This window comes from Schistocerca gregaria, chromosome 7 (genome assembly GCF_023897955.1).
Source record: "Schistocerca gregaria isolate iqSchGreg1 chromosome 7, iqSchGreg1.2, whole genome shotgun sequence".
In the NCBI taxonomy this organism is placed as follows: domain Eukaryota; kingdom Metazoa; phylum Arthropoda; class Insecta; order Orthoptera; family Acrididae; genus Schistocerca; species Schistocerca gregaria.
In genome coordinates this window covers 223,558,957-223,583,892 of record NC_064926.1, presented here as the reverse complement: position 1 = coordinate 223,583,892, position 24,936 = coordinate 223,558,957, and the positions used below count along the sequence as shown (strand labels likewise).

At 42.8% G+C, this 24,936-nt stretch overlaps 1 protein-coding gene across 1 annotated transcript in view; it reads right to left on the bottom strand.

The window, feature by feature from the left end:
* Positions 1–24,936, bottom strand: part of LOC126281860 (uncharacterized) — an 83,745-nt gene that overhangs the window by 18,600 nt on the left and 40,209 nt on the right. The window contains exons 5-6 of the mRNA XM_049981124.1: positions 11,220–11,498; positions 3,704–3,901 (exon numbers count right to left, since the gene is read on the bottom strand). Of these exons, the coding sequence (XP_049837081.1) occupies positions 3,704–3,901; positions 11,220–11,498 (477 nt within the window). The remainder of the gene's footprint in view (positions 1–3,703; positions 3,902–11,219; positions 11,499–24,936) is intronic.

The following is a 24,936-nucleotide window of genomic DNA, read 5'->3' as shown; positions in this document are numbered from 1 at the left end:
GTTGGAGACCTAAAAAATATTTTAGCACGAGTTTCTACCGGTTGCAGTGAAATATACAACAAGGACCTCAAGCAGTTCTGAAACAGACTATTGTCTTATCAGGAACAGCATTCATTGGTCGAGCTATATGATAGCAGGTTTGTAGCAGCAAAACAATGGCTCTGGCATGGATTTTCCTTTCGGTATTTATTAAATTACGTATTTTTCAAGTAATTTATATGTACGAAGATTTTGAAATGTTCTCACATATTCACCTGTGTGGCATCGCCCAAACGATGCTGAATTTCCACAATCTACCTCGTCAGTGAGTTAGTCTGCCGAGATATCCCACCACTTGGAAGACGTCACCCATCTGAATATCCAAAAACACTTCAAAAACGTCAATTATCTTATCTGGTATAAGAAATTTTACATATCTGTGTCAGTAATGTGCGCAGAGAAATTAATATCACTGTAAAGTCAGAGTAGAATGCGAAAACGAAGTGGTGGAGATAGCTGGAAGTCAAGAATGTGTGGAGGAACGTGTAACTGCAATTGTTGGACAAACAAGAGGGACAGAAAGTCACAGTAAAGGATATTAATAATTAATCATATGTGTGGACGTTTGAAGTGAACACAGAATTGAAGAAGACAGGCTGGCCGGTGTGGCTGAGCGGTTCTAAGCGCTTCAGTTTGGAAGCGCATGACCGCTACGGTCGCAGGTTAGAATTCTGCCTCCGGCAGATATTTGTGTGATGTCCTTAGGTTAGTTAGGTTTAAGTAGTTCTAAGTTCTAGGGGACTGATGACCGCAGTAGTTAAGTCCCATAGTACTCAGAGCCATTTGAACCATTTGAAGAAGACAGTGTTGCATGAGAAATAAATAATGGCGTTTCTTAGAGGCGGTGGCGACATTTTGGGTGAAAGATACATTGTCTTATCGAACATCGATTAGCGGACATTAATATGGGATGTGCCCGCCCTTCGTCTTCATGACAGCTTGAACTTTGTTGGAGACACTTCCACGGAGGTGTCTGAATGTCTATGGAGGAATGCCAGCCTATATTTCCTCAAGAGCCGAAACCAGAGGAAGTAGTGATACACGACAATGGGGTCTGCTGCGAAGGCAACTCATTCCATTGGACTGAAGCTGGGATTCAGAGCAGAACAGCTCGTTTCAAGAGTGTTATTGTCCACGAATAATTGCCTCACAGATAATGCTTTAGGACAGGTTGCACTGTCATATTGATACAATCACCGTCTCTGAACTATTCCTATATTGTATGTAAGACACAGTACCGTAATATGTGTTCATATCCTTTTGAATTTAGCGTTTTCTGAAGCGCAATAAGACGACCGCAACCTAATCGGTACTTGATTGATGACACTGCACGTGATGGCAGGTGACGCTCTCCAGGCTTTCGCCAAACGCAAACTCTTCTATCGGATTACTCCAAATCTCTCGTTTCTAGTCGTCCACTGTTCATTAGCTTCGATTTTTACATCATCCCCAAGCGTAATTTGGCACTGATTGCAGAAATTTATGGCTTATGAGGAGCTGCTCGATCGTTGTAACGCATTCCTTCTGACTCCCTATACACAGTTATTGTGCTAGCTCAACTGTTGGTAATACTTTAGAACTCACGGGTGATTCTTTCCGCAGATTTCATGCGATTTTTTGCCGTTATCCTCCGCAACGCTCTACGTCTCTGTCTGTCGTTACGTGACGGCTACCTGAAATTGGTTTAGTTGTGGCTGTACCTTCACAGTCGCATCACCAACAGTTCACTGGGACAGCTGTAGAAGAATTGAAATGTGCGTGATGAATTTGATACTCCGGTGACATCCAATCACTAACCCAAATTCTGAGCCACTGAGCACTCCTGACAGGCCCATTCTGCAACTACTCCTTCTCTACTGACAACACGATACTCGCTGCCTCCTTTTATATTGCTTCTAATGATATCTGGTGGCCAGTTCCTCAGTACGTAGGGGTGTCTGGATAATTTTGATGAGACAGTAGGTGTAAAGGTAGAGGAGGGTGCATTACTAGAAGGATAGCGTACCTACGAACATGTGATGGTTCCTGATCGGTGGTTCAGTTTAGTGACTGATTTTAGAATCACTCTTAGTAATGCTCACTATAAAACGCCATAAGCGCTTTCAGGAAATTTCTACTGTTTTTTTTATTTTTTAGAGGCTGTTTTTTGTGACGAGTTTGTTAATATTACGAATTCTACACCAGAGTCCTATTTTTATTTCACTCAGGCTAAAGCCTCTCAATGTGGAGAGCTAAGTGTTTGCAGCATCAATGATGATGAAGTGCTCATACTTCTTATGGTATGCAGTTCAGAGGCTATGTTTACTGGACTTTCTCGCTTCGAATGATGGTTCCTGTCATATCCCTGAATACTGGCCATTCCTCCTGGAACACCTTGTAAAAGGATCTGTATTAATAGTATAAAAATGTACTATCAGGACCACTTTATGCTGTCACACGCTGTTGCCTATATGGTAGAGGAGGGAATGACATAATTCAAAATGGTGCGATCCCAGATGGCGACGGAGGAAAATTCAAAATTCTAAGATGGCGATGGCGGCAAACACAAAACTGTAAGATGATGAAATAGCTCAGTTGTGACAGACAGAAATTTAAAGAAATACAGGATGGCACACAGCTTTCCCAGTTACGCCGTTCAACACTTCTGCCATTAGAACAAAACCGCCAATTAGTATGTATCCCAAGTTACCACACACACACACACACACACACACACAAACATGTTCATAAATGATTGTTTATATGAATTGTGTCAGTTAGCACTATGTTGAAAACTATTCCAACAAACTGATTTGTGTATATTGGCACCTTATTCAAAAGTTACAAAACGATGTAAATGTGTAAATTGGAACAACAGTCAGAGCATCTGAATGACCTGAACTGGTGCCGTGTCAAATTTATCCCAATGAGACCAACTTAGTAGACAGGTGGCTTTTCAAATGTACCTGGGTTACTTAAACTGTGTAGACAAAGCAGCCAATTACTAAGTAGTCTCCCAGCCAACATCTCAACTATGTCAAATCACCTGAATTGTGTGAATTGGCAACATGTTCAAAAGTATAGAAACCACCTGAAGTATTTATCAAAAATAGGTAAAGATATTGTTGATAGTGCATAACTTTCAGTATAACCATGCTTAAAATGTCTGCATTATTTATAATAAATACATAAGGTTCGTCAGAAAAAAAAACACACACACACACACAATCACAGACATTTTTACTAACTATATGACGAAGAAAGGTACAGAAATAACACATGATGGTAACCTTACACTAGAAAGGCATCATATTTCCCACAGCTTCTGTAGAACAAACGTACTAAAATTGGAGAGATCTTTAGGACAGTGTATCACTGGCACTTCATATTTCCATAACACGCAACATAAATATGAGTACTAGTAAATCTTGGGATGTTAGCTTTGCAGACACTGAAATTAATCTGGGGGCTGCTTGGGTTTACCAAAAATTTTGTTTTTCACTTGTAGTAACTGAAGCTGTGCTATTACTTCCCTCCTAAACACAATCTCAGCTACATGTTCTGTACTGTGAGTGGCGTCAGTCTCTACAGTCTTTAATCTCATTATAACTACATTTAATGTACATAAAAGAGAATAGAAAATAATTTTATTTCCAAGAATACTGATGTAACTCCTAAAACTCACATGGACACCGCGGTATTTGACGAGTTCCTTTACTCTGTCGACGACATAGAGGTTGCCATCAGCGTCGTAGTGGCCCACGTCTCCAGTGTGGATCCAGCCCTCCTTGTCTACGAACTCCGGTATTACGGCCAGTCCTTTGAAGCACAGCTCACCGTCGACCCCTGGACCGAGACACTTTGCGGTCTGCAAGTCCAATACCTGCAGACAGAGCAGTCACAAATTTTACGGACACAAAGTCAATTAACCCCTTACACTGAATCCAGAACGATTAGGGTGCTTCACAATATTTTGACGATTTCAAATCTGAATAAAACACAAACTAATCGCGAAACATAGTTGAACATTTTCCACAAGGTGCAACATTTATTCATGTTTACTTACTACGAAGTACTGCATCGGAAAAATGACTACCATTCGCGGCTACACAATACTCGAGGTTTTTCATCCAGTTTTTCAATACATCTTTCGTAACTGCTGCGGGAATTCTGGAAATTTCATCGTCAGTTCGATCTGTTAACTGTTGCAAGCTTCTCAGCCGATCAGGGTACACTCTTACCTACAAGCAACTCCGTAGGTAAAGTCCAGCACGGTTACATAGGGCGAGTTCTATCCGTTTTCCTTCGGCCGGTTGACATTCGATTCGATGCACTGGTGTTCGCACGGAAGTTTCTTACGCAGTTCAATATTGTTCCACGAGCAGGAATTGGACGTCGCTGCTGAATATTGAAATGCTTACGAAAAGCATGTTGCACGTGCATGGCAGATTCGTCGTAGTGAAAACAGCACTCCACCGAGAATACATGATTACTGACCTGTATGTGGGATGAAATTTGTTACGGTGCCACCGTCGCTGTATTTTGCTTTTAGCGTGCGCTATTCAAATTTAAAATCTTCTAAACATTGTGAACAACCCTGTATGTAAAAAATGATATCTTTAGTGAAGCGCAGCAATCTTTTATTTCATTTGTTTACTTTGGCACTCATCGCTATTATACTCACTAACAATTCTCTGCCTAAGTGAAAAATGGGTACCTTCAGCGCCACTCATTACTCCATAAACTCGAAGACTCTCAAAAATGCTTGAATGTACCGATTCACTGGTCGGAGGAAGACGGAAACTTAGCATCTTCGAGAAAACCGTGCTTTGTGATGTGTTCGAAACAACCTAAAGCCCGACAATTGCTTTTCTTTTTTACTTCTTAATAGTGCGTACGTCTACGTTCTCAGTTTTAAGAATGTGTGAAATTATTAGTAATTAAAGAAACAAACAACTGGGCATTATCTCGGCATATTTATTCTGCATTGACACAGTTGACCAGGTATATCTTTTGTACACAGAACATACTTTAGCTCCGGCCACAAAGAAAAAAAGACAATTAATATTCCTGAAAATATCGAATTTGAATCGAACAGCTTAATTGAAAACAACACGAACAATTTCTCCCGTTATCGCCGGCCGCTGTGACCGAGCGGTTCTACGCGCTTCAGTCTGGAACCGAGAGACCGCTACGGTCGCAGGTTCGAATCCTGCCTCGGGCATGAATGTGTGTGATGCCCTTAGGTTAGTTAGGTTAGTTAGTTTTAATGTAGGTTAATTCTTACAAATAAGAAAACTGCAACCAGCCACTATTAACACTGCTATTTATTTAGGTAAATAGCGCCGTTACCGGTTTCGAACTGGCAAGTTCATCATCAGACGGCTGTTTACATGATTTTCAAGATACACTTTACATTATAGTCCGTTTCCGATTTTTATTATTCCACTTGGCGAAGTATTTTTGGTTTGTTGTTGCCCTACGGTAGGAAAACAGTGTTAGAAGCGCCCTATGTGAAAATAACTAACCTCCAAACGATGATATACAGCGTAAATAAATTTTTGGGGTTACGTGGTTATGGTACTTACGTCGAAAATTTCGCGCGATTTTGTTGCGAAGTTGCAGGATTGTATTTTTCGCATATTCCTAAATATATCCAGCACTTACGTAACTTGTATATCACCATATTGTGCAAAGCACCACATATACACACACACACCAAAAAGCAATTTGCCACATATGAAGTTATCACAGAGATTGCACATTTACAAACACAATAGTGTCAGAGACGTTCTCTCTCAGAGACATCACAATATACAGGTTGCTTTTATTTTGCAGAATGACTGTTTTTAAAGAATAACATAACTTAATGAAAATTAAAACACAAAGATAAACCTTACATTATGAGCGTATAATATTATAAATGAAGTTGACAGATGTAGTAACCAGCTTGTGTGAATGCTAGTTATATGGTAATTTGTAGATACTGTGCTATATACAAGGAGCAACAGAGAGGTGAGATAAAATGAATAATATGACAGTAACAATTGTATTAACATCTGTCTATGGTGCACTGAAATTTTGAATCAAGTATAGTAGCAGTAATTATTTTTTTTTCAAGGATCAAGGTAGCATTACAAGTACATTACAAGTATTTATAGTAGTGTCTGGTTGTTGTTTTCTTCTTTGTAAGAATTAACCTACATTAAATGTACACAGCCACTGTCTCACCATGTCAGTTTTAGACAAAATAGCATTAGTTAGGTTTAAGTAGTTCTAAGTTCTAGGGAACTGATGACCTCAGATGTTAAGTCCCATAGTGCTCAGAGCCATTTGAACCATTTCTCCCGGTATCAACAAGAAATTCTTACTAAATATTACATAGTTTCTGATCTGTGAGTACGAATTTAGCGTCTTAACTTCTTTTTCTTATTCGCGTTGTGTGTATCAGACCAGCACAGTATAAAATACAAAGTATCATTCCATACGTATGGGTGATTGCGATACTATCACGCGATGTCTACGCGAAGTTGTATATGTGGAGAAGTTTAGACTGTACTTTGCTAGCTTACTATATCTATGCAAACTAGTTGACTTACGATGAAATTAAACCAGTAGTATTCACTTCTGGTCACGTTATAAACAGATTGTGTCACAAACCAAAAATATGTCAAACCTAATGTAAACACAGGCTGAAGTCATCCTTTGTAAACTTAATACACAAGAACAATTGTAATTACGGTACAGCCTAATGTAAAGACACGGGGTTTATGTCTGTAACGAAATTTATACTAGAATCTACTGTAATTAACAGAAATAATTACAGTATTGTTACCGATGTATATTACATGAAATTTTAATACGAAAACGGTGATTTTTCGACTTACTAACTATATCAGAGACATTGTCATTATCAGTAAAGCTAAAACCCATAACCATTTTTATCTGTATTGCGATGAAATAAACTGATCTTAAAAGTGTTTTGTGTATTTCGACTACATTATTTTTTGGATGAACACGTCGCAAAATGTCTGACAACAGATGATATTTTTAATGGGAGAACTGGATCAAAGCTGACTTACGCACGTCAACCCTTTTCCGACAATCAGCAAATTAAGTAACTGAAATGTAGCCACTAAAGATGTTTATGTTATAACGTCTTTGTGATAGCTAACATAATATCTTAGGTACTGTATCTACATCTACATCAGTTGACAACTCTGAAATTCACAGTTAAATGACTGGCAGAGAGTTCATCGAACCACCTTAGAGATATTTCTCTACCGTTCCTCTCTCGAAGAGCGCGTGGGAGAAACGAACACTTTAATCTTTCCTAGCGAGCTCTGATTTTTCTTCTTAAAACGATCATTACTCCCTATTTACGTGGGCGCCAAAAAAATATTTTCGCATTCGGAGGAGTAAGTTGTTGATTGAAATTTCGCAAGAAGCTCCTGCAACAACGAATAACGCCTTTGCTTCAATGACTCGCGTATTATAACAGTGACACTATCTTCCCTATTTCGCGATAATACGAAACGAGCAGTCCTTTGAATTTTTCAGATGTCCGCCGTCAACCCTATCTGGTGCGAATGCTGCACTGTGCACCATTATTCCAGAAGAGGACGGACAAACGTAGCGTGTGTATAGTTTTTAGCAGACCTGTTCCATCTTCTAACTGTTCTCGCAATAAGTCACAGTCTTTGGTTAGCTTATCTATATGACGTTTCCAATGTAGGTTATTCGTAATTCGTATTTTGTAGAATTCGTAGTCTTCAGATTTGTGTAACTGAAATTTAGCGGATTCCTTTGAGCACTCATGTGGATAACTTAACACTTTCCGTTGTCTTAATTGTAACTTTACTCACCACACAGATATCTTGTATAAATCATTTTGAAATTGGTTCTGATCATCTGATGAGGGCTGCTCAGATCGTTTCCCAAATAGTTTGTATAAATTAGGGACAGCACAGGGCCTAGAAAACTTTCTTGGGGAGCTCCAAACAACAATTCTGTTTGATTCGATGACTTTCCGTCGTCAGTTACTTCAAATTATGACCTTTCTGAGAAGAAAACACGAATATGGTGGCACAAATGAGACGATATTTTGTAAGCATGCAATCTGATGAGGAGTCGCTTATGAGGAATAGTGTCAAAAAGCCTTCTGGGACTCAAGAGATCGTCTGTCGATAGCTTTACGATATGAGTAAAGAGCTAGTTGTGTTTCACAGGAACGACATTTTCTGGATCCATGCTATTTGTCAATAAATAGTTTTTTTCGTAATTCATAATGTTCGTACAGAATATATGTTTCAAAATCCTACTGGAAGTAGACGTTAGTGATGTGGATCTATAATACAGCGGATTACTGCCATATTCTTTCTTGAGTATTGATGTGACATGTGCAATTTTCCAGTTTTTAGGTACATATCTTTCGACCAGCGAGTGGCTGTATTCATGATTGCTATGTATGTAGCTACTGTACCAGCACACTCTGAAAGGGATCCAATTGGTATACAGTAGGGACCGGAGACTTGCTTTTATTAAATGATTTAAGATTGCTTTATTATTCTAAGTAGCGTTATTGTTATTATTATTGCTATTAACACTTCCGCACGCGTTGTGCAGCTGCTTACTCTTTCTTCTGTTCCGGATATTTGTATTTATTCTGTGAAACTACGAATATGTTAGGCAACCACAATACTACTACACCTGGTAATGAGGGCCCTTTAGTCGGCTTACCGTGAATTTTTATCGCTGTAACATTCTTAGTATATCCATAACCGTACTGAAATCGTTCACATCGGTCGTTGTGGCCGAAAGCTTCTAGGCGCTTCAGTCTGGAACCGCGCTGCTGCTACGGTCGCAGGTTCGAATCCTGCCTCGGGTGTGGATGCGTGTGATGTCCTTAGGTAAGTCAAGTTTAAGTAGTTTTAAGTCTAGGGGACTGATGACCTCAGATGTTGAAGTCCCATAGTGCTCAAAGCTATTTGGACCATATTGAAATCATTCGCGATGCGTTGCTAATTCTTAGTCACCACTGTGGATGCCTACTGTAATATCACCACGTGTTTCCGATCACGGCCAACGGAGGCCAAGCGTAGTAAGATCATGCTTAGGTAGTACTCCATACTTTTACTACTTCCAAGTAAACGAGGCGAATGCGGACTACCAATATAACATCGTATGAACTCCAAACAGTCCTTTTACGTTTCAGGAACATGTGTCGCATACAACAGTTTCACTTGTATTACAATATAAAATCTGGCAAGATTAGGGCTCGAACCCAAATCCTTGGTACGAGAAACTAATGCTCTACCAGCTTCCCCATTTTGCTTTTCCATTTTGTTGGTCATTGTTCTCGTCACTTGGTCTGGACGGTCGTCCATGACATCCCTTCAAGTTCATCGTTGAATACGTAATTAAGTATATAAAGCAGCAATCCCCCTGACCGAACACGCTAAGCTACTATCCGGGAACCCTATAGGAGATCTCCATGGCAGACGTTCACAGTTACGCTTCTCCTGTACTCTGCAGGTCACTTGTTACAGGCTACAAGTACCAAGCACAGGAATCTCATGTCCATCACAGTAAGAGTTGCGTGTGACGTTTGTACACAACTGACCATTAAAATTGCTACACCAAGAAGAAATGCAAATGATAAACGGGTATTCATTGGGCAAATATATTATACTAGAACTGACATGTGATAACATTTTCACGCAATTTGGGTGCATACATCCTGAGACATTAGTACCCAGAACAACCACCTCTGCCCGTAATAACGGCCTTGATACGCCTGGGCATTGAGTCAAACAGAGCTTGTATGGCGTGTACAGGGATAGCTGACCATGCAGCTTCAACACGATACCACAGTTTATCAAGAGTAGTCACTGACGTATTGTGACGAGCCAGTTGCTCGGCCACCATTGACCAAACGTTTCCAGTTGGTGAGAGATCTGGAGAATGTGCTGACCAGGGCAGCAGACAAACATTTTCTGTATCCAGAAAGGCCCGTACATGACCTGCAAGATGTGGTCGTGCATTATCCTGCTGAAATGTAGGGTTTCGCAGGGATCGAATGAAGGGTAGAGCCATGGTCGTAACACATCTGAAATGTAACATCCACTGTTCAAAGTGCCGTCAATGCGAACAAGAGGTGACCGAGAAATGTAACCAATGGCACCTCAAACCATCACGCTGGGTTATACGCCAGTATGGGGATGACAAATACACGCTTCCACTGTGCGTTCACCGCAATGTCGCCTAACACGGATGCGACCATCATGATGCTGTAAACAGAACCTGGATTCATCCGAAAAAATGACGTTTTGCCATTCGTGCAGCCAGGTTCGTCGTCGAGTACACCATCAAAAGCGCTCCTGTCTGTGATGCAGCGTCAAGGGTAACCGCAGCCATGGTCTCCGAGCTGATATTCCATGCTGCTCCAAACGTCTTCGAACTGTTCGTGCAGGTGGTTGTTGTCTTGAAAACGTCCCCATCGGTTGACTCAGGGATCAAGTTGTGGCTGTACGATCCGTTACAGCCATCCGGATAAGACGCTTGTCATCTCGACTGCTAGTGATACGAGGCTGTTGAGATCCAGCACGGCATTCCGTATTACCCTCCTGAACCCACCGATTCCTTATTCCGCTAACAGTCATTGGGTCTCGACCAACGCGAGCAGTAATGTCGCGATACAATAAAGCGCAAGCGCGCTAGGCTACAATCCGACATTTACCAAAGTCGGAAACGTGATGGTACTCATTTCTCCTCCTTACACGAGGCATCACAACAACGTTTCACCGGGCAACGGCGGTCAACTGCTGTTTTTGTATGGGAAATAGATTGGAAACTTCCCTCATGTCAGCACGTTGTAGTTGTCGCCACCGGCGCCAACCTTGTGTGAATGCTCTGAAAAGCTAATCATTTGCATATCACCGCATCTTCTTCCTGTCGGTTAAATTTCGCGTCTGGAGCACGTCATCTTCTTGGTGTAGCAATTTAAATGGCCAGTAGTGTATTACTTACCTTTTACGCACGTTCTCCTGGACGACAGTACATGGCACAAATTACATCGGAGTTTTGGCCGCTAATGTCTCGATATGTAGCGTTTGGTACCGACCTGACATCTGACGTCTGGAGGTCTGGGTGTAAGTAATGTGAAGCGGCGTCGTGAGAAGCGTGGCGGCTGGGCGCTGTACCTTGGCTTGTAGCCCGGCGTTGATCCGACCCACGGAGCCAGGTGGCGGCGCGTGGGCTGTGAGCAGCACGTTGCACAGCGGGAAGGCCTCCGTCTGGCCGTACCACTGCGTCATCGGCCGGCCCGTGCGCGCCTCCACCCACGCCTGCGTCTCCGCGCTCAGAGCGGCGCCTCCTGCCCCACACACGCGCACCTGCTGCATTGCCGAGCGCAGTCGGCCCTCCGGAGAATGGCGAGCCAGCGACACCCACTGGTTCGGCGGCATGAAGATGACGGTGGGCTGCGAAAAGACACGCGTCACCTGTACCCATCCTGTGACCCGCCACACAGCGTTACTGGCCGAAGTGTGGCCAAACGAAGAACACAACACACTTGCTGAACAGGACATCGGAACCTGTACTCTTCGAGATTAAGTTTAGTCGCAAGGTATTTTGCTTATAACAGTGTGTAAAATGTGTAATTCTAAAAGTTATGTAACTTAATGATACACATTAAAAGAAAATTTAAAAACAAAAATTGTTTTATAGAAACAACAAAAACGCCGAGCGGATACCTTACACTATCAGTAGAAATGGAAAGAGACGAAGTACCATCTCACTACGAATAAAAGAAATTTATGACACAATTTGACTAAAAGAAGGCGTTATAACTCTCCCTCTCTGATTGAGAAGAAGAGTTACGTCGATAAACGAAATTATTCGAAAATAAAGATATGTAGACTCATACTCTGCTACTGGGGCAACAGGCTCCCAGTTTATAATTTGCAACCTCGTGAATATTTATTATTAAACGTCCGCAAATTTTATTCGCATTTGGATATCGGACTTCGTAGTGAAATAGTAGCTCCAGGCACTGGAAACGTTTGCTACGATTAGTAATCTCCAGATGTGTAGAAAATGGTTCAGGATTGCTCAGTAGCAAGCAGTGATTCTGGAAATCGTTACAAGTAGTTACAGAAAATACTACCCAGCCACGCCTTACGAACCTGACCACGTTACCCGCTCCGGTCATCCTATTACAGAACCTCAGGTTTGTCAGCTGTGAAAATGGTGATTAGGCCTATTACTCTTAAAAAAAAACACTCACACACAATTTCCAATTAATGCACTTATTCGTTCACTTGCGACTTTGTCCTGCAATTTCGGCAGGGCCAGCGTTGTTACAATCGGATTCGGCATGGTTAGTTTGAAGGGGTGGCCGAATACCCCCAGGGACGCAATTAGTGTACCCCAACTGTCTCCATCTAGTGTAAATCATGAAATAGTGGGAATAGGTTAGCTGAAGAAGAACAGAAAAAAGAAAGTATATAAGACAAGTAATGAACAAATTACAAAAATTTAAAGATAACGTTTTGTTGATTTCTAATCGTAATTACTGACATACACTCCTGGAAATGGAAAGAAGAACACATTGACACCGGTGTGTCAGACCCACCATACTTGTTCCGGACACTGCGAGAGGGCTGTACAAGCAATGATCACACGCACGGCACAGCGGACACACCAGGAACCGCGGTGTTGGCCGTCGAATGGCGCTAGCTGCGCAGCATTTGTGCACCGCCGCCGTCAGTGTCAGCCAGTTTGCCGTGGCATACGGAGCTCCATCGCAGTCTTTAACACTGGTAGCATGCCGCGACAGCGTGGACGTGAACCGTATGTGCAATTGACGGACTTTGAGCGAGGGCATATAGTGGGCATGCGGGAGGCCGGGTGGACGTACCGCCGAATTGCTCAAGACGTGGGGCGTGAGGTCTCCACAGTACATCGATGTTGTCGCCAGTGGTCGGCGGAAGGTGCACGTGCCCGTCGACCTGGGACCGGACCGCAGCGACGCACGGATGCACGCCAAGACCGTAGGATCCTACGCAGTGCTGTAGGGGACCACACCGCCACTTCCCAGCAAATTAGGGACACTGTTGCTCCTGGGGTATCGGCGAGGACCATTCGCAACCGTCTCCATGAAGCTGGGCTACAGTCCCGCACACCGTTAGGCTGTCTTCCGCTCACGCCCCAACATCGTGCAACCTGCCTGCAGTGGTGTCGCGACAGGCGTGAATGGAGGGACGAATGGAGACGTGTCGTCTTCAGCGATGAGAGTCGCTTCTGCCTTGGTGCCAATGATGGTCGTATGCGTGTTTGGCGCCGTTCAGGTGAGCGCCACAATCAGGACTGCATACAGCCGAGGCACACAGGGCCAACACCCGGCATCATGGTGTGGGGAGCGATCTCTACAATGGCCGTACACCTCTGGTGATCGTCGAGGTGACACTGAATAGTGCACGGTACATCCAAACTGTCATCGAACCCATCGTTCTACCATTCCTAGACCGGCAAGGGAACTTGCTGTTCCAACAGGACAATGCACGTCCGCATGTATCCCGTGCCACCCAACGTGCTCTAGAAGGTGTAAGTCAACTACCCTGGCCAGCAAGATCTCCGGATCAGTCCCCCATTGAGCATGTTTGGGACTGGATGAAGCGTCGTGTCACGCGGTCTGCACGTCCAGCACGAACGCTGGTCCAACTGAGACGCCAGGTGGAAATGGCATGTCAAGCCGTTCCACAGGACTACATCCAGCATCTCTACGATCGTCTCCATGGGAGAACAGCAGCCTGCATTGCTGCGAAAGGTGGATATACACTGTACTAGTGCTGACATTGTGCATGCTCTGTTGCCTGTGTCTATGTGCCTGTGGTTCTGTCAGTGTGATCATGTGATGTATCTGACCCCAGGAATGTGTCAATAAAGTTTCCCCTTCCTGGGACAATGAATTCACGGTGTTCTTATTTCAATTTCCAGGAGTGTATATTAACCTAGCCTTTTCTGGCCATTTGCATATAAGGTCATCCAATTACAGGTTTCTAATAGCATGTATAATACAAAATACGCATAGCTTTAAGAATAATTTGATGTAGTGTTGCAGGGTCAGTTGCGACGACATATTGAGAAGCCTCAAGAAATTGCCAGTTTGGTAGTGAAGCAAAGTGCGAGGGAAGGGAGACTTAGGCTGGACGTCAGTAAGCAGGTTCAAGTGGATGTACATTGCAGTGGTTCCGCAGAGATGAATTGCGCAGGATAGGCGTGGGCAGTTGTATCAAATCAGTCTTCAGACTGAAGAGCATAACAACCACCACAGGCCACTCTGACAGCCCTCGTGCTTATGAAATACCGTGCTCTCTACGAAGGTTTACGGCAACTCAGTTGACAGTCGATCTCATTATTGACATTCAGCAAGGTGATGCCATGATGAGGCACTGGTTTTGTATTCTGGAGTAGTTGGTTGAAATCCTATCCATGACCTCCAGATTTGCTTCATCTGTTGTTTCTCTATACCAGCTAAGCAGTTGGCAGGTCGATTCTGATACACACACACACACACACACACACACACACACACACACATACAAGATGATTCAGCTGCCCTTACCCACGGGTTTTATGCAATCTGCATCACCTTCAAATGCCACATGCGAGGTTTTCATATTCTCTCACTCACTATACTTTTGTATTAGCCATACAAAAGAGAACAGGTCCTTTTTGTAGGAAATTTGATGTAGCTAAATTGTACTGGGGTACGTTTTTGTTAGATGCCGTAGTTTTCGAATTATTCAAGGAAAACGTACAAAAGTGACTTTTAAACGCGTTTCTCTTGAAAAACTCGAAAACCGTGGGCTCCAGCGAAAACGTATCCTAGTACCAAATTGAACTACATTAAATATCCTGTAAAAAGGTCATTTGCCGTTTTTCTCTAGGAATAACAGCTTGTGTGTAGCGAGCAAGAAGATATGAAAATCACGCTTGTGGTTTTTGAAGCTTACGTGCCTATCATAAAACTTGTGGGTAGGGGCAATCGACCCATCTGACTGGCGCTACCAGGCCTGTGGCTGCGTCTAATAGCAGATACATACCGTGGGGACCGCTGGGTGACGCAGAGACTGTATCAGTGCCGAGACCGGAGTCCAAGACAGGACCGACGAGTAGCACAGCATGGGGCCAGCACCCTGTGTGACGCCAAGACCGGACAGGTCTAACTCCAGGTGATGAGAGGCGAGTCCCTTGTGAAAGTGATCCTCCGCTGGGCTCAAAGCCCAGAGACACTACTCCGGTGGAAGCTGTTGTGACAAAGAGTGGGGCGTAAAAATAGCTGCTTCAGGCTCAGTGTGTACCAATCTTGCTCATTGTATAGCAGTTTGCAAAGTGCAGGATGCTCAGGTTTGCAGTACTACAGTACCTGGTACGAAATGTCGTAACTAGCAGTCGTAGCTCGCTCGACCCAATGCCGTAACAGTATAATGAGGTGTCTACATTTCTCTTCTGCTTATTTTTCCTGAGGGCATTTCAGGTCATTAAGCACGGAGAAATAAAACCAAAACATTCGTGACACCTTTGTTTTATTGCAAAGACCGGAATCTACTACACCTTTCTACTAGGAAACTGGCCGCTCTGTAATCAGGAAGAAAACACTGGCAGTTACCACTGTCCCAGAGACGCATTTAAACTGCACTATTCACTGAGCCACCCATCTCCTACTTATGAGAGTGGTACAATAACTAAACCAACACATTTCTATTCAGGATTCCAATACATATTATTATTCCCCATTTTTTTGGCTACAAATCCATATTTTTCAACGTATTCTTCGTTCCACACAAAGGCCTTTCGTCTGGAAGGACCTGTAAACCCGCTTGGTACCACCTTCTGGTCGGTGTCAGAGCCAACGTCTTGCTGCATCAGTAACCTCCCCATCAACCACGTACTGCTTCCAGTGGCATGGATCCTTCAATAGGGCAAACAGACGGAAGTCGAAAGGTTCGAAATCCAGGCTATAGGTTGGACGAGGAAGAACCGTCCAGTGGAATTTAGTGAGCTCCTCTCAGGTGCGCATACTTGTCTGAGGCCTTGTGCTATCATGGAGAAAAAGAAATTCGTTTGCATTTTTGTGGCGACGAACACACTGAAGTCGTTTCTCGAATTTCATGATGTAGCACAATACACTTCGGAGTTGATCGTTGCACCATGAAGGAGGAATTAAAATAAAATAACCTCTTCAGAGTCTCAGACGACCGTCGCCATGACATTACCGGCTGAGGGTGTGGTGCCGTTTTGTTTCTGGTGCGGAATAATGAAGTCATGCTTCACGGGATTGTTATTTATCGCCTTTTTCTAGGTGGCAAGAAATTTGGCGGGCAACTGGTGGACGAGTGTGTCAGCACAATCAACAGAGATGTCCAGATGGACAGCGAGATGTTTGATTGTGATTTGTCGATCACGTCAAATGAGTGTGTCCGCACGTTCCAACATTGCAGGAGTCACAGCTGTGTGCGGCCGACCGGCACGCGTGCGATCAGGCAGGTTTATCCAACCTTACTGCGATGACAGTCACCGCTCTCGACGACTCACCGACTTTTTGGTTCACTGCCAGGTCTCGGTAGGCAGTCTGCAAGCGCCTTCGAATATCTGCGAGGTTCTGGTTTCCCGCCAAAAGAAACTCAGTGACATAATTCTGCTTTTAACGTACTTCCATTACTGACACCATTTTAAAGGCTACATATAACGCCCCCACTTATTACAACTTCATAAAGCGGGAAATTCCATATTTTGCAACCGACATCTACCGAGACAAAAATGTGTTGCACTATTTATTGAACACCCTTCATACTAGATTATACTTATTGTTCGTTGCGGATGTTCCAAAGTGAGAAGATACCCCAGGATGCAGAACATGTCAGAAAAACAAGAATTCACTATAAATATGCTAATGTACCTTTCACAGATCCCAAGTGAAATGGTCCTCATGGATGTGAAATAAGTTAAAAAAGTCTCAAACTTATTTTCATTTGAAACGTCGTAAATAACTTGTCACAAAACATGTACGTTTTCAATATACTTAGGTGCATAAGACAATTATTAGGCTATAGTGGCCATGCATCATCAAATAGGAAAATCAATTTACAATTCTTGTTTACAATGACCGCATGACCGCACTGGATCTGTATAGAAGCGTACTGTACTCGTATTATTTGATGTTATTATAACATATGCATATCAGTTGGTTCTGGTAACGGAGTGGAAGGAGCTGGACTCCAATAATTCTTTATATTTTTATGGATGCTGGCAAGTTATTGAAAACAAGTGTTACTGAACAATGTACACTTTTCTAGACCAAAGTAAGTGACTTTAAATCTTTGCGAAGATTATTCTTATTTCTGATATTTGTTGCGTGAACTAAGATGTTAGTTTGAAAAAGAGATATATTCTTAATGACAAATCTGTTTTGTAATAAATGTATTGGGAAGCAATAGTGAGTATCCCTAGTTCCTTAAATTGGTCTCTGTAGGATGTTCTTGAGGTCACAGCACAATTAACCCTTACTAAATTTTAACTTGGCTTGATGAGTCATCCAAGTATACACTATGTGATCAAAAGTATCCGGACATCTGGCTGAAAATCACTTACAAGTTCGTGGCGCCCTCCATAGGTAATGCTGGAATTCAATATGGTGTTGGCCCACCCTTAGCCTTGATGGCAGCTTCCACTCTCGCAGGCATACGTTCAATCAGGTGCTGGAATATTTCTTGAGTAATGGCAACCCACTCTAAACGGAGCGCTGCTCTGAGGAGAGGTATCGATGTCAGTCGATGATGTCTGGCACGAAGTCGGCCTTCCAAAACATCCCAAAGGTGTTCTATACGATTCAGGTCAGGACTCTGTGCAGGCCAGGCAGTTACAGGAAGGTTATTGTCGTCTAACCATTCCACCACAGGCCGTGTATTATGAACAAGTGCTCGATCGTGTTGAAAGACGCCATCTCCATCCCCGAATTGCTCTTCAACAGTGGGAAGCAAGAAGGTGCTTAAAACATCAAAGTAGGCCTGTGCTGTGATAGTGCCACGCAAAACAACAAGGGGTGCAAGCCCCCTCCATGAAAAACTCGACCACAACGTAACACCACCGCATCCGAAGTTTTACTGTTGGTACTACACACGTTGGCAGGTGCCGTTCACCGGGCATTCGCCATACCACCACCCTGCCATCGGATCACCATATTGTGTACCGTGATTCGTCACTCCACACAACGTTATTTCCACTGTTCAATCGTCCAATGTTTACGCTTCTTACACCAAGCGAGGTATCGTTTGGCATTTACCAGCGTGATGTGTGGCTTATGAGCAGCTGCTAGACCATGAAATCCCAGGTTTTCTCATCTCCCGCCTCACTGTCATAGTACTTCCAGTGGATCCTGATGCAGTTTCGAATTCCTGTGTAATGGTCTGTGTAGATGCCTGCCCATCACACATTATGATCCTCTTCAACTGTCGGCGGTCTCTGTCTGTCAACAGACGAGGTCGGAATGTACGCTTTTGTGCTGTACGTGTCCATCCACGTTTCCACTATACTATCACATCGGAAACAGTGGACCTAGGATGTTTAGGAGTGCTGAAATCTCTCGTACAGGCGTAGGTCACAAATGGCACCCAATCGCTTGACCACATTCGAAGACCGTAAGCCCCGCGGATCGCCCCATTCTGCTCTCTCACGATGTCTAATGACTACTGAGGTCGCTGTTATGGATTACCTGGCAGTAGATGGCATATATATATATATATATATATATATATATATATATATATATATATATATATATATATATGCCGTATGACATTATGGAATGAAATTAAGCACAGTATGCTATTTTTTTTATTTTTGTGTCATGTATGTCTAATAACGTTCGCATTGCAAATAGAGATGTGTTCAGGCGCTTCAATAATTCTTTTATGTGCTCCTCTCAGTTGAATTTTATATCAAGCTGTAATCACAAGAATCTGACACTGTTAACTTCTTCTATCTGTTTGTCTGCATATTTTAGACGTATACTCGAGGGAAACCTCTTACATGTTCTAAACAGCATTTGTATGTTCTTTCAAACTTTGGTGACAAAACAACTGGCAAGGAAACTTTCATTATACTTGATTTGCTATTTGTTACAATGAGGTTATCACCTGTAAAAAAAAATGGTGTCTGGTTGGTTGACCTGGAGGAGGGGACGAAGCAGCGAGGTCATCGGTGCCATTGGATTAGGGAAGGATGGGGAAGAAAGTCGGCCTGCCATTTCGAGGGAACCATCCCAGCATTTGCCTGAAGCGATTTTGGGAAATAATGGAAAATCTAAATCACGATGACCGGACGCCTGTTTGAACCGTCGTCCTCCCGAATGCGAACCCAGTATTGGCATATGGCAGAGTTACTTACGAAAGGCCATCGGTATGTAATAGAAAATGTCAGTGCTGTAAAATGGAATCTTGTGGGACACGACATGCAATTAGCTCCCAGTGAGGTGGTGTCCTGATAGCTTAACACTTGTCTATTTTCTAATGATACCCTTTGCTTCCTGTGAAAGATACAAAATTTTAAACATTTTGTAGGATTTCCTGCTACACGGTAATATTCTTATTTACTTTAAAGGGCAGCCTGTAATTTAAGTCGAATGAATTAACTAATTTTTCGCTGTATATGTAGGTAGCCTTCTCAATATTTGAACACTTTGGAAACCCTAATTGAGACTTTAACAATATTTTGTATGTTTTCATATGGTAAAAAATTTTCTTAAAAATTTTCGTGAATGCTGGCAAAAACGAAATTGGTCGGAAATTTGACGCTATTTCTTTATCTATTATGCTGTTGCATTAGCGAATTGTGTCCTGTATCAGGGGGAGACTGATTAGATGCATCCAGGAGGTAAGAAGCTACGGCCCTTGAACGCTCCCGAGGCTACGTCTTTCCAGGGAAAGACATGTGACGAACTGTCTTTCATCGGACTTCAAATATGATTTCCACATAGGCACTAGGGGATTCATAGTATGGGGCACACAGCATGCACCTCTCCCAGTATGCCTTCCTTCACTTAATCCTTGCATTATCTACTTGTGTTCTAATTCAAGTGATGAATGCACAAGCATAACGTAGGACTTTGGGACTATTATAATTCTCCCTTAAGTTGTTGCAGTGGACATGTAAACCTAGAGCGACCAGCAACCTCCCGTCTTTCGTATCACTACTAAGCCAGACAGATGTGTGGGCAAATTTTTTCTTAATACCTTTACTTTACTATTGCCTTTAGTTTCATCCGCCAGGTTAGCTGAGAGCGCTGGACTAGGGTAGGCGCGCTTGCTTCCGGATCGAGTCCGCCCGGAGGATTAACGACGGAGGCCGGTGTACTGGCCAGCCTGGATGTAGTTTTTAGGCGGTTTCTCACATCCCACCAGGTGAATACCGGGCTAATCCCCACGTTCCGCCTCAGTTACACGGGTCTCAGACATCTGAACACATTCGAACTATTCCATGGATTACAGTAGTCATAGACAGTTGGGGTACACTAATTCCGTCCCAAGGGGGGGAAGGAGGGTGGACGGGGTGGCAGCAGGAAGGACATACAGCCACACCTTAAACAAACTTTGCCAAATCCGATTAACCCTGCTGACCCTGCGTAGCTACAGGAAGGGGCAAAAGCAATAGCAACAACTGCTTGCTTTAATTTAAGGAATATTTCGAGTCGTGATTACTATAATTTTGTGAACAAGATGAATAGGCTTTAAAATACCGCTGGAGATGGAACACAAACTCTGACAGTACCAGGTTGTGAAAAGAACTTTTTCGGTTTGAAAAGAACTGTGAACTGTGAACTGTGAACGTCTCGATAAGTTTAGGCAAATCACAATAAACATAAACCAGGGATGTTTGGACAACATGGTTGTGGAGTAACAGCGATTGATATAAATTAACTTCTCCTGCCACACCTTGGTAGACGTGGCGCCACAAGCAGTCGATCATATGTTCGCCCCAAAGATGGCCCCTGCGATGAGCTGAAACCGGTCGGCACAAAAAAAAATAAAAAACGTTATTAAGACTGTTTTCATAAGACTAAAATAAATCATGGAGGCTGGACACAAATTTGTGCCCTATCTGTACCCATCTCCTGTCCTACGTGATTCGTTTCACCAATCAATATAGGTGAGCATCTGTGTGTGTGTATGTGTGTGTGTGTGTGTGTGTGTGTGAAAGGGAGAGGGGCGGGGGGGGGGGGGAGGAGGGAGAGAGAAATTGCGCTTGCACATGCACACATTCCAAGGTTTCATCAACTATCTGAGTGGCTGGCTCTAGGGAGTATTTTGTATTGATTGTTGTAACGACACCTGAAGAAGACGATTAGTTCAGTTGGTCAAATACTGAGCGCAGAAATAAACAAGCTGACTTGTGTGGACTCCGGCAAGGATACTTCTATTTTGAAATTTCCTAGCAGTGTTGATTGTGCCACGCGGAATGCAGAGAGAAGTAGCGAAGAGTTCTCCGAGTAGACCATTGGCCTCTCGTGTTTTATTTATCATCCCGTCTTGTGTCTGAGAACGTCGTCAGGTCATGGCTGAATTGGATTCTCAATGTGGAAATCTTTAACTGATTTCACGGTGTTTTCTTGTTATCTACACAAGCTATAGAGTTTCTCATATGCAGTGTAGGTTGTTGTTGTTGTGGTCTTCAGTCCTGAGACTGGTTTAATGTAGCTCTCCACGCTACTCTATCCTGTGCAAGCTTCTTCATCTCCCAGTACGCACTGCAGCCTACATCCTTCTGAATCTGCTTAGTGTATTCATCTCTTGGTCTCCCTCTACGATTTTTACCCTCCTCGCTGCCCTCCAATACTAAATTTGTGATCCCTTGATGCCTCAGAACATGTCCTACCAACCGATCCCTTCTTCTAGTCAAGTTGTGCCACAAACTCCTCCCCAATCCTATTCAGTACTTCCTCATTAATTATGTGATCTACTCATCTAATCTTCAGCATTCTTCTGTAGCACCACACTTCGAAAGCTTCTATTCCTTTCTTGTCCAAACTAGTTATCGTCCATGTTTCACTTCCATACATGGCTACACTCCATGCAAGGTATAACTTATTTTTAGTGTGACGGTCTGGTCTTCAGCCTGCTCAGTCTGGAGAAGCCCCTAGACTGACAGCAGTAGAATGATTTTGGTAGAGTACATCACCCAACCGTTTTACATGAAGCCTCCACTTCTAGATATGTGTCATGGTTTTATCATTCAGGCGTCAGATGCTGAGCAGTTCTCATAGACCTTCATTCAGTTTTCTACATTTTCTGTGTTAGAACCCATGTGCCAACGGCCTTGCCGCAGTGGTAACACGGGTTTCCGTCAGATCACCGAGGTTCAAGTACTGTCAGGCTAGGCTAGCACTTGGATGGGTGACCGTCTGGTCTGCCAAGCGCTGCTGGCAGGCGGGGTGCACTCAGCTCTTGTGAGGCCAGTTGGGGAGCTACTTGATTGACATGTCCCCCCATATCCGCATCAAGTGACGCCTGTGGTCTGAGGATGACACGGCGGTCGATCGGTAACCGTCGGGCCTTCAAGGCGCGTCCGAACGGAGTTTACTTTTAGAAAGAACCGTTGTGTCAGCTGCATGGCCCCTGAAATTGACATTGTTATATACAATTTCAGCCTCACTTGTTTTTTAATGTTTCACTTAATGTACAGCCCGCTCTGTTATATTTGTCAATTTATTTGTGTCACATCAACTTCCAGAAAGAAAGACGTAGTTGAATAAAGGAAGGTACTCTTAGTAACCTGTTTAATACGTTTTGTATTAATATATGATTTATAAAGACTACAACGAACAAGGCATGCTGCTATTTATTTTATATGATTCGGCAGTTTTTTATAAAAATTTAATTTAGTTAGTTAATCATTTCAGTTGTGAGTTGTGGCAAATTGCCTCTTATCAGTTTGCCTAATCCATTCTAGTTTCGAAACAGTAGCTTATAGTCTTGTCTTGCATGGAGATCTTTATCACTGATGTATCCCAGTAGATCGAATTTTTGTGACTGATGAAGATTGTAGATTCTGAAGAGTGTTGGAATTTAACAGCAACTGATATTAACACTTAATGTTCATCATAATCATTTAAGACTGATTATGCCTTTCAGCGTTCAGTCTGGAGCATAGCCCCCCTTATAAAATTCCTCCATGATCCTCTATTCAGTGCTAACAATGGTGCCTCTTCTGATGTTAAACCTATTACTTCAAAATCATTCTTAACCGAATCCATGTACCTTCTCCTTGGTCTGCCCCGACTCCTCCTACCCTCTACTGCTGAACCCATGAGTCTCTTGGGTAACCTTGCTTCTCCCATGCGTGTAACATGAACCCACCATCTAAGCCTGTTCGCCCTGACTGCTACATCTATAGAGTTCATTCCCAGTTTTTCTTTGATTTCCTCATTGTGGACACCCTCCTGCCATTGTTCCCATCTACTAGTACCTGCAATCATACTAGCTACTTTCATATCCGTAACCTCAACCTTGTTGATAAGGTAACCTGAATCCACCCAGCTTTCGCTCTCATACAACAAAGTTGCTCGAAAGATTGAACGGTGCACAGGTAACTTAGACTTGGTACTGACTTCCTTCTTGCAGAAGAGAGTAGATTGTAGCTGAGCGCGCACTGCATTAGCTTTGCTACACCTCGCTTCCAATTCTTTCACTATGTTGCCTTCCTGTGAGAATATGCATCCTGAGTACTTGAAACCGTCCACCTGTTCTAACTTTGTTCCTCCTATTTGGCACTCAATCCGTTTATATTTCTTTCCCACTGACATTACTTTCGTTTTGGAGATGCTAATCTTCAAACAATAGTCCCTACATTTCTGATCTAGCTCTGAAATATTACTTTGCAAACTTTCAATCGAATCTGCCATCACAACTTAGTCATCCGCATATGCAAGACTGCTTATTTTGTGTTCACATATCTTAATCTCACACAGCCTGTTTAATGTTCATTATTAGTTAAAATCTTTCAATTTGCCTCATCCTCTGATCAAAGGACGATATAAGTTCTGTTAGACAGATACCTTCTCCATACTTCCAAGAATATAGGATACGACGTAATTCCTTCAACTGACGTATGTCGATCTACAGACGACAGTAACTGTATACCAATAAATTTGAACCTATGGAGTCAATGGACTACAGTTTTGATACAATTAATTGATTGAAAGAGCGTTTATCTGAAGCAGAACTGAGAAAATTAACATCAAGACAAAATTTCATTTCTTTGCATTTAGCAACAGGATATTTCTGATTGAGGCCTAATGTTCCGGAAAACTCTCACAAAATGAATGAAAACCTGACGAAGCTAAAATACTTACACACACTTGAGGTGCACGTTAACTGGAGAAATACTGTGCCATTTCTGGCAAAATGAGAAAAATGTTATCCGACCCTGATGACGTGCCCAATATAAACATAGCTATATAGATTACAAGTGGAAGGGAAGGAAGATAGGTTTTCCTCTTTCAATCTCAAAGAAGAAAAAAGGAAAAAATTTGACAACTTCAGGAAAAAGATTTCCATTAATGAGACTAAATCTGAATCGAACATAGAGAATCGATAATAGTAATATCCATAAGACGATTAATCGATAAAAATATGAATAGACCTGAACAACATGCACTCCATGACGATCCTAATGTTCTAAATAAACAGAGGAGAAGGGATACCTATTGATAAACGAACTGTAGCCCATCCGCTCACAAGGAGCTTCCATACTTCTACAAAGATCTTTCTCATGTAATACGCAGGGTGAGCCAGGAGGAAAGGTACATGCTTCAAGGGTGGTAGCATAAGTGATTCTGCACGAAATAGAAAATATGGATAT